The 10,842-nt window shown below is 35.9% G+C and overlaps 2 protein-coding genes across 3 annotated transcripts; one reads left to right on the plus strand and one right to left on the minus strand.

Annotated features, from left to right (window-relative positions):
• The first annotated feature begins 3,437 nt into the window (after nt 1-3,437).
• Nucleotides 3,438-8,780, plus strand: LOC139857781 (protein WVD2-like 2). 2 transcript variants are annotated; one of them, XM_071846621.1, is made up of 8 exons: nt 3,438-3,621; nt 4,451-4,545; nt 4,997-5,384; nt 6,527-6,612; nt 6,744-6,834; nt 7,897-7,968; nt 8,090-8,200; nt 8,300-8,780. In XM_071846621.1, exons 3-8 carry the CDS (start codon nt 5,001-5,003, stop codon nt 8,591-8,593), a joined length of 1,038 nt encoding a protein of 345 aa, XP_071702722.1. In that variant the 5' UTR covers nt 3,438-3,621; nt 4,451-4,545; nt 4,997-5,000; the 3' UTR covers nt 8,594-8,780. The 2 variants fall into 2 exon arrangements, with proteins under 2 accessions (XP_071702722.1, XP_071702721.1); XM_071846620.1 differs by having other exon boundaries at nt 3,439-3,621; nt 6,524-6,612.
• A 649-nt stretch (nt 8,781-9,429) lies between these two features.
• On the minus strand, nt 9,430-10,386 carry LOC139859641 (uncharacterized protein At5g39865-like). Its single transcript, XM_071848419.1, has one exon. It carries the CDS (start codon nt 10,384-10,386, stop codon nt 9,430-9,432), a length of 957 nt encoding a protein of 318 aa, XP_071704520.1.
• Nucleotides 10,387-10,842: the final 456 nt, after the last annotated feature.

Raw genomic sequence — 10,842 nt, forward strand, 5'->3', positions numbered from 1 at the left:
TTCTATTACAAAAAGATTCATTAAACACGATTCCGTTCCGAAAGCGCCAAATTACCCATAAAGTGGTGACCGCAACAGCTGTGATCCGATCCTTATTAGCTTTTGTGATTCGATAACCTTCTATCCAGCATACAGATGAATCTCATGATTGGATAGACGGCATGTTACAATTTAACCATATACGAACCTTGACCCAAAGATCCTGGGCCGCCGCACAATCGAAGAATAGATGCTCCTCAACCTCCGTCCCGTTAAGACAATTAGGACAAACGATGGACGAAATGTCTATTTTTTTCGCAAAGAGATTCCAACGAAGTGGAAGAGAGTCCAATCTAAGACGCCAAAGGAAAATATTAACCTTACGCGGGATGAATTTGAACCAACTCGTACCATGACACTCAATATATTCCCTCAAATATTTGACCAAAAACATTCCGTCCGAAGTAAGGGAATATTTCCAGAAATTGTCGCGATCGTTAAGCTTGAAATCTTTGATCAGATCGCATAGCTCGTCAAGCAAATTAAGATTTCGACTACGAATATCAGAGCGGGGCCACGTCCGTACCCAATCTTCTTCGAGCCATTTATTGGCGATGTAATCATTCTTGTTTAAATCCAATTGATATTACCGATTGAAGCGAGAAGAAAAACATTCATTACCGCACCACAAGTTATGCCAAAAACGAAACTTTCTACCATTCCCGACCTCCACGAGAAACATATAAGCCGGGATGAGAGAATTAGACATTGATTTGTTACAGTTAGACACAATCATTGTCCAGGGGCTACTGCTATGTCCGCTAGATGTTTCGAAAACAGATCCATGGATTCCTTTAATGATCGACACCCATAAATCACTTGAGTTAGCAAGGTACCTCCATCTCCACTTGTGCAACAAAGCAAGATTAAAGGCTTTTAAGCTACCAACATTTAAGCCACCACAATCTAGAGGAGCTAAAATTTAATTCCACTTCACCCATGCCAACTTTTGATCGAATTGCTACCGCCCCAAAAAAACCTATACCGAATGGACTCTAAACGTTTTAAAATTGATTCGGGGCATTTGAATAAAGACATATAGTAAATACCTAGACTACCCATCACAGATTTGATGAGAGTTAATCTTTCGCCCGAAGAAATCAAACTAGCTTTCCAAGAGGATAACCTAGATCGATATTTATCAACTAAAGGTTTCCAAGAAGAAACCAACTTCATATTAGCGCATATCGGCATTCCAAGGTATTTAGTAGGAAACGTCCCTGCCCGACAACCCACTTCGTTAGTAAAACTTTCGACTTCGTTTCCTATAACCCCGACCCCAAACAAGTGAGATCTCACCAAGTTGATCATCAAACTCAATACAAGAAAGAAAACCTCTAGGATACAAATAATACACTTTAAATCGTGTCTACTTCAATCCGAGAAAATAATAATATCATCCGCATACATGAAATGTGATAACCGAGTGTCTTCATTTCCAACTTTTATACCACGAGTAAAGTTTCTTTCGATTGCACAATTGAAAGCAAGATGAAGCCCTTCCATCACAATATTGAACAAAAAAGGACTTAACGGATCGCCTTGTCTTAAGCTTCTTTTAATGTTGAATTCACGGGCCAGACTACCATTAACGAGGACCGAAGTTCTAGCTGACTTTAAACAACCCATAATCCGCCCTTGCCATTTATGGCCGAATCCCATGGAAGATAACATAAACATAAGGTAGTCCCAATTAATAGAATCATATGCTTTCTCGAAATCCACTTTAAAAAGTAACATCTTACGCTTCCTCTTTTTAAACCAAGATATGATCTCGCTAAGCATTAATGGACCATCTAAAATATGCCTGCCCGAAATGAACGTCGATTGAACGGGGCTGATAAGTTTATCAATGACAAGAAGTAACCTGTTAGTAAGAATTTACGTGACTATTTTGTAAAGGAAACCAACCAACGAAATATGACGAAAAACAGTGATCAAAACAGGATTCTTCACTTTTGGAATAAGTGAAAAAAATGCAGATTTGGACCCGTTCGAAAGAGAACATGTCTCGAAAAACTTTTTAACATCTCTATAAAAAATCAGATTCCAAAAGGTCCCAAAACTCCTTAATAAATTGAAAAGAGAAACCATCCGGACTAGGCGCCTTGAAGCTACCCCAATCCCACACCGCGTGTTTAATTTATGAGTTTTCAACCTCTCTTTCAAGATAGTCCGCTTCAAAGCCGGATAAAGTATAGTTAGGATTAATCGAGTCAAATTCAGCCCCGGAGTAAGCTTCGTCAAACTTGACTTTATAATATTCATAGAACTTGTTCTTTATGACTTTGTAATATTCATAAAACTTGTTCTTTATGACATTAGGATCGACCACCCATGTTCCTTCCACCATCAAACCATGAATGATTTGTTGACCTCGTTTATGTTTTAACGAACAATGAAAAAACTCCGTGTTCTCATCTCCCTCAACATCCCATTTAATTCTAGACTTTTGTAACTTGTCTAGACTTATGATCTTTTTTAAGTCCTCCCTTTCATTAAACAGTGTGTTCCGTATGTTCAACATCAAAACATCTGCTTGTCCAGCATCGATAACCATATCAAGGTCAACGATTTTCTTATCCTAACTCTTGTAACCTACCCGATTCTGTTGATCTAGCGTTTTGGATCCAAGCTTTGAGTTTGAGCTTCAGCATGCGCAATTTCACAACAATATTCAGCTCTTTATGTACATTGATGTCGTCCCAAGCTTTATGAACCGTATCACCAAAATCACCTCGAGAGAACCAAGAAGCGAAAACTTTAAAATAAGTAGGACCGAAGTCTACTTTGTCTAGGAACAAAAGGATTGAAGAGTGATCCGAGTGCCCACGAGGTAAAACGACGCCTTTGATATCATCTACAACATTAGCATGAGCTAAATTCAATTGTAAGCTTTAATCCATTAGAGTTCTAAACAATTTTAGAGTTTATGTATATGTAAATTTTGCATGAATAATATGTGTATGTGGTACTCATCGCAACCGTATGAAAACAGTACTACAAATAGATAAATAAATAAATAAAGAAATAAATAAATAAAATTAAAAATATAAACAATTAAAACATAAAATATAATAAAATATAAAATAATACTCCGTACTATTTGGTTAGGCGCCCACTCAATCAGCCATGACCCGTGCAACAAAAAATAACCAAAAAAAGAAATAAATTAGAGAAAGAAAGAAAGAACGTTAGCACCGTCAGCACCGTCAACAAACACCGTTAATTAGAAGAATACACGGAAAAGTAGCTAATAAAGCTAATACATAATCTGGTCAAAATTCTACCAACAAACAGAAACACGCATTAACTAATTGTACCATCGGCACAAAATATTGTACAATGCTTTTGTCTAATTCACCAACCAAATAGAAAGAATAAAGAATTAATTAGCTACACTCCCACCTATATTTGATGACCGAATTTCAGTGACCAATAACCGTTTTCAGATTCATTCATTCTGTCATCCGTTTTATTTCAGTCGCTAATTAAATTATATCTCAACAACAACAAATTTTGCAGTAAAATTAAACAGATTTAGCTGTGATTTGTGGCAGATCGGAAGCTTGTTGACTTTTTGTAAGTTATTTTTCTAAACTTTTGACGTAATCTGACCTGAATTACGTCGATTTTATTTGTTAATTTGTTTATTATTACATTTTTAGTTGATTAATTATGTTATATTTTATATTTTTATTTGCTGATCTTGTAAATGTGAGGTTTAATTGATGCATATTTGTATGCTGTTTCAATTTTTTTTTAGTTTTTTAGTACTTTTAGGGTTTAGATTATAGTTACTGCGTGTTGACTGGACCTGAAATTGAAGGAATTTAAACAGTAGATTTGATTTTTTTTATTTTCTCTTTTACTTATCTGGATTTGTTTTATTTTCTTTTCAATTTAATGAAATGGTAAAATGAAAATTTAGGCCTGGATTTGCATATTTCAAACACAGCTTATGTGTTTGTTAGTATTTAATCAATATCGATATGCGAAAACTTGGACACAATTCTAATTTTCACAGTCAAATTTGGTGATAATTTAAGCAGTTTATTTAGATAGTTATTGAAGGTTATATACAGTTTTATTAGGTTCTCTCATGGAATATTTAAAGGCAATGTTGTTAACTAATTTCGATAGTGACAACATTGCATACATGTTTAGAAACTAAGTAAAGAAAAGTAGAAAATAATGACCTGTGCTTTGTAAATCATTGTGCCTACTGAAAAAGCTTATTCTAATGATGACTCATGTTATAATTTCAGAAATAACTTAATCCTTACAACATGACTGGTTTAAAATTTTACCTCCATGTAAATCCTTTGCCTTTTTATGAGCTCATAAAAGTATAAAATGGCTGATGAGACAGTGTTATTATTGTGAGTTAAACTTGACTCTTATATCGCAGTGCCTACTGTAAAAGCTTGCTTGAAAGTAGAGAAGTGTTATTCGTTATTCTGAAATTCTGGATATTCAGCATAATCTGGAACCACCGTATTCTAGGTAACAATTTTATTCTCATTGTTTGGTGTCCTATTGTCCATTTTCAGTTGCTTTTGTATGCAAACTGTTCTCTTGTATTTCCGATACACTCTAAAAAGAATATTATGCTTCCATAATTTGCTGTGATCCATTAGGCTTCATATTTTAGTTCATTTTTTTGTATGAGAACTTTTCCTTGTGTGCTTAGCGCGTACTGGATCGCAAACCTTATGCTTACTTCACATCGCCTTTTCTATAGCTAGTCGCAATAAAGATATATTTAATCCTGCAAATGTCTTTTCGAGAAACATACAGTATGTATTTTCTGCTCAGATGGCTTATAAAACCCTTTCATGGTTCATTTTGGCTTATGAAGAGATCTGTTGAATAAGTTAAGACTATGCTAAATCATGTTTGTATCTTTGTAGTCACTAACAAAAATGAGCAGTTCTAAGTAAATCGTTTATTTCAGGGTGATGGGCAGGGATGTTGCTAGTGTACGCATTGATAAGAAGCCAAATGTTGTTAAGGTGAAGGTTAATGGTACGAATCATGTTTCTCCACAATCTTCAGGAGAAAGTGTTAATGTAAGAAAAATTAAGACCGAGGGAGGGTCACATATTGAAAAGAGTCCTGAGAAGATGGAAGCTTTAGGAGCTCAAAGCACCGGTTACGAAGTTTGTTCTCCTGGAGATGTTTCTCCGAAGCCCGAACCTTCAAAATCGAGCGAGAAGATTATGGGATCTCCTGTTAGCCCAACATCAGGGTCTGCGTCTCTTGAAGAAAACATAGCTACTGGTCTGCGTATATCACCAAATGCCAGTAGTTTCCATTCCCCTATGAACTTAAAGCAATCACAGGTAAGTATATAATTAGCATAATTTTTTTAAAAATTTATGATTCACAAAAAAGATGATGTGGTGATAGGTTAAATAATATATACTACATAGGTTTCTTTTTTATATGTTTTCTATAATCATAGTGTATTTATTACTAGTAGTTTTATATGTTTTCTATAATCATAGTGTATTTATTAGTTTATTCTTTAAGAGATACTATGCAAGACAATCCAGCTAATTTTTCAATGGGCTTGGGATTTTCGTTTACACTTGAACAAGGCCAGACAAAAAGTCAACTTTGGACCAACTTCGACCAGACTTAGCGTTGACCGACTAATTAGATGTTTTTGGCGAAACGGGACGGTCTAGTCACCAAACCGCCACGAAGGCCGTGGCAATGGCCACTGCAACCGACGTTTGCAACCATGATATCTAGTAGGGTGTAAAAAGACTGGAAGAAAAAACCAAGTAGCTATATTTGGTTGCTTTTTTGGCATAGAATAGTTTTAAAAATCATTTCTGGGTTCAGTCCGGTATCAGAAACCGAACTGTTTATATGTATAGATTCCATTAATTACTTAATACATTGTATTGTTTTGATATTTCAAAGTAGAAAATCCCAAGTTTGTACTTGTTTACAGTCTGTTGGGGATCGAACTGGTTCGAAACAGGAGCAATACTGGTCCAAAGTGGTTTGGATTGGTCTGGTTCTCGTATCTATTACTTTTAATACCGATGGTGTGGGTTATTTAGGGTATCGGTATAAGCATGATAAGTTGGTAACCAGTACTTCTGCTTCATTAGAAACGGCCTTTATCATCAATTCGACATGAGTACATGTTACCCCTTCATATCATCACCATCGTAGGTAAGAATAGTGTGCATGTAGCCATGTACATGCTTATCTATAGTCATGTAATTGTACATGGAACCAAAATACATGTTTCTATCATACTACTTGCTGCTGTAATTTGATTTCTGCTGCTGTTATACTATAATTATTGCTGCTATAATTCAGTTTCTTATCAGTTACCTTATGCTTTGGAAGATAAACTGGACTTTAATCTTACGTCATGATCAACTGAATTCCTTAAGCTTGACACGTCGATTCAGTTATATATTTGAAAGTATACTAACATGATTATTGCATATTTGAACAGCAGAACTCTCCTTTTTCTGCAATAAGAGTACAAAAGTCTGATACACATAAGTATCATGACGAGGAAGATAATTGGTCTATGGCTTCATCGTATCCTTTTCTAACATGTCGTGTTTTCATAATTATAATATTCATCTGGTATGTATAATGCATGTAATATAAAAGTCTGATGCACTTAAGTATGCGCGCCTTATGCTAATGTTATCCTTAGCAACACACAGTGCTGCAACCTCACGAACTTTCAGATCACGGGTGACAGTTGGAGTTGCTCCATCTTTCAGAAGTGCCCAACGTGCTACACAGCGTAAAGAGGTATTTTTTCTTATTGAATATTATCATTATGAATTTATGAAGACAACGTCAATAGCTTATAAACTTATCTAGTTCTTTGGCTTTCATCATGGCTGATGTACAATCAAATAGAGGCGGCAAAATTTGTGTGTCTGGCAGGTTAGGTGACTGTCAGAATAGGTTGGGGTTGAGATGGGTAGTTTAAAGAACGGGCCTGGTCGGGTTTATCAAGAACATTTTTTCCTTTTTTTTTTAGTTTTGCTAATAATCCCCACCTGCGCTGACTTTGTTGACCCTGTAGGCAACAAATTTACGAAGGAATTCACATATAATTTGCCTAAGAGCACGAGGAGTAGTTACGGAGTTGGAACACTGTTGCTGAAAAGTGATGTTTTAAAAAAAAAATTCAAATACGTTAATAAATTGAAACAAATAGCAAACTAAAAAATAAATTAAAATTAGAATGCTTTCATTAAATTAAAGAAATACTACAAGCACGAGTAGTGTTCGGTTGTTCGATATTGTGTTTGAAAGTGAATTATATGGAATAATTGAGATATGGTAAGAATGAAAGTGAATTGTTGATGAGAGTTTGTATTTTGGTGTGTTTTATTTCTTTTATTAAAGTGTTTGTATTTATTTTATAGGGGAAGAAAAATGGATTAAAAAAAGAAAAAAAAGAACACGCCGTTTTTGGCTAGACTCGCCAAAAACGGAGTTCCTCAACGGCCTGAGCATGCACATTCTAACCTCACTCCACATGATCTATATTATATTAATGAAGTTAATAGGAAAATAAAAAGTGTCACTTTCCGATCATTTTCAACTCGATTAACTTTTTAGACCTGTTTCCTTATAAATTACTTATTGATATTTAACTCATACGACTCCATGGAGTTCAAAGATGGCCCAATATTCCTTATTCCAGTCAATTGGCTTAAGTTGTGATTGTGAAATAAAATATTATCGATTCATCGGTTTAAAATTTGAATTCCCTCTATCTTTGAGAATAGGAAAAGCATTATATACCTTGTGTTTCCATCTCTCTTTTGTCGATGCATTATATTCTTGGTTTTTATCCAGTTCTATTCAAAGCTGGAGCAAAAGCACGAAGCTCTTAAGGCCGAGAAGATGGAGTACGAAGCCAGGACTAAGGTACAACACAAAATAATCAATCTATTGTTATATGTTGTCTTTCTCGTAGTGTTTGTTTTAACCTTTTGACCGGTCAACGTTGGTCTCTCTTATGTAAACTGCTTGCAAATGATAACGATAGGAGGAACAAGAAGAAGCTATTAAGCAGATGAGAAAGAACATGGTTGTTAAAGCTAACCCTGTTCCCAGTTTTTACCGCCAGGGTCCTCCACCAAAGGTTGAACTCAAAAAGGTATTTTATTCACGTGTTTACAGCATGCATATTAATTATTAATTAATTTTATAATTAAAATAACAAGATTTATTGAAATCCAAATTTGTTGGTTATCAGCTACCTTTGACCCGTGCCAAATCACCCAATTTAAGTCGACGCAAAAGCTGTGGTGATACAACACATTCATCATCTCACAACGAAGCTCTTTGTTCGAAGGTGCGTCACAGCTTAGGCACTTATTACAAACCCTGGAATGCTAATTTAAGTCCTATCAAGCAGACGCAGGGCCGCACCACCAATGGCATCACCAGACCCAAGGACCGCACCACCAAACAGCCCAGTGAGTCACCTAAAGGTTCGCCTCTTAAGTTGTCTAAGGAGACCAACTCAAACGTCGCTGTTAAGTCATGACTCAAGTAACTTTAAATTTATGCTAAAACAATTTCACCTTGTTTTCGTTAATTGAAGTTGTTGATTGTGGTTTCTGTAACGTTTGCATACTGATATATTTCTGCTTGTAATAGTATATATAACATATTAGATAGAGTGAGGAGAGACAGATAACTAAGTGATGATGTAAACGATTTTCGTTCTAATTTCCGTTGCACTTGTTTTGTTTCTTATCTTCTTTTCAAGTTCAGTTTTGTAGTGACACAACACTTAATCAAGACCCGCCATTAGATCATGATGCGATTTACATCCAACTATTTTAAATGGATTGAATCATGATCCAGATTGACCGATTTAATTTTTGTCTCGTCTTGTCATGTAGTATATAAGATGGCATGCGCAAGATGCATGCCAAGCTTGGCCTTTCCCGCCCAAGTATGAACATGAACGTTAGGGTCATTTGTTAGATCGGATATTGTTAACTATGTGTGTATTGTTCTCCCTATTCTCTTGATCATAGTAACTAGCTATTTGTGGTTATCAATGAAATATATCCTTTGAGTCAATCTTCGATTGCAATTCTATCTTTGTGCGATTCAAGTTGATTCTAGATCTCTTTCGTTCAATTCAATTGATCCAAGAAGATCATAACACGTTTTTGCAATAAGCATGTTAACCCAAACCTGGCCTCTTAAATACCTACTTTTGATCCATTCATGAGAAAGAACAGAAATTACAAAGTAAAGGCATTATAGAATTATGCCATAACTAATCATTAAAGGTTCAAACACATAATTTTTTTTGACCTATAAAGGATTTATGAACCCATAAAGTAGACATTGGACAAGGGATATCAACTACAAAATACAAATTGGGCAATGAACCAACCCATTCTCATTACAATCACCACACCTTACCACCACTCTATTCCGCCACTTCGCACCACCCTCTTCCTTCAAATCAACCACCATTTTACAGCTACCATTACACTTAAAACATGGCAAGAATCTAACACCACCACAACCCTCACACACATGGCCGCCTTTTGATTTTGGCAAACCTTCAAGCAATTGACAAAAACTACCATCTTCCATTGTCTTCAGCACCACATCGGCACCACCAATGTACCTACCTTTCACAAACACCCTCGGTGGCACCAATTCGGTGCTATCTTTCCCTTTCATTAACTCTCTCAATTCTTCTCGAAAACCTTGATCCATCGATATATCTCTTTCGCAAACAAACACCCCGTATCCTTCTAAAATCGCCCTCACGGCGTTACAAGCCTCAAACGTCTTGCGTACACCTCTTAATGTTGTGGTATACACCACAACCTTGTTTTCACCTTTTGGCGGACAAAGGTTTTCGAATTTGTCTAGTGAAAACGCTTTAGGTGGTAAAGATTTAAAAAAGATTGGATCTTTATGATCAAGATCTGATTTTTCTTGAATGGGTTGGAAGGATTTTGTGTAAAGGCGGAAACTTTCAGCAGTAGAATCAAGACCCGCCATTAGTTCCCATGAGTTGATGACTTCTGGTTGTGGTTCGGACCCTAAGATTTGTTGAAGGGTGGTTTTGTTTTTGGAAGACAATGAATTTGGGTTGGGTGCCAAAAGGCTGTAAATTTCTGCTTCTGGTTCGGCCCCGAAGATCGAGAGGAGGGTGGTTCTGTTTTTGGTGGATGAAGATTTCGGGTCGAGTGTCAAGAGGCCGTACGTGGTGGACGTGAGAGAGACGAAATGGTGGCTTAAGGCAGAGGTGGTGAAATCTTGATCATGATTCAGCTTTAGCAGTTGTGATGAAGCACAACCCATTTTTTGAAATGTTTTTGAATTCTAACTTGGTATGAAATGATTGAAGACTTAATAAGAAAGGACTAAAAGTACATTGCTTTCGGTTTCAAATGTGGCTTGTGGTTTTAGCGCCCAATTATAAGTATATAAAGTTTGAATCAAATGACTAAAGTGGACTGTGCATACCTTAAGTCTTCAAATTATACTGTATTTCTTTTTAGAAAGCCAAAAAAGATTGATCTAGCTAGCTGGCATTCAAAAGCAACTTACTTCTAAATTCCACCTGTCATTACTCATTAGTTCATAACATAATAAAATCAAACTAATTCAGATATTATATTCTACATCTTGATACCAGTAGTATGACAAAGAACCATGAGACTTTAAGTCGAATCTAAAACATAATTATTGTTAAGTCAACTATCAACTACGGAGTATAATATAAAACCGACAACAGCTGAACATAGGCGGAGCCAG

Source organism: Rutidosis leptorrhynchoides, chromosome 7, assembly GCF_046630445.1.
Source record: "Rutidosis leptorrhynchoides isolate AG116_Rl617_1_P2 chromosome 7, CSIRO_AGI_Rlap_v1, whole genome shotgun sequence".
NCBI lineage: Eukaryota > Viridiplantae > Streptophyta > Magnoliopsida > Asterales > Asteraceae > Rutidosis > Rutidosis leptorrhynchoides.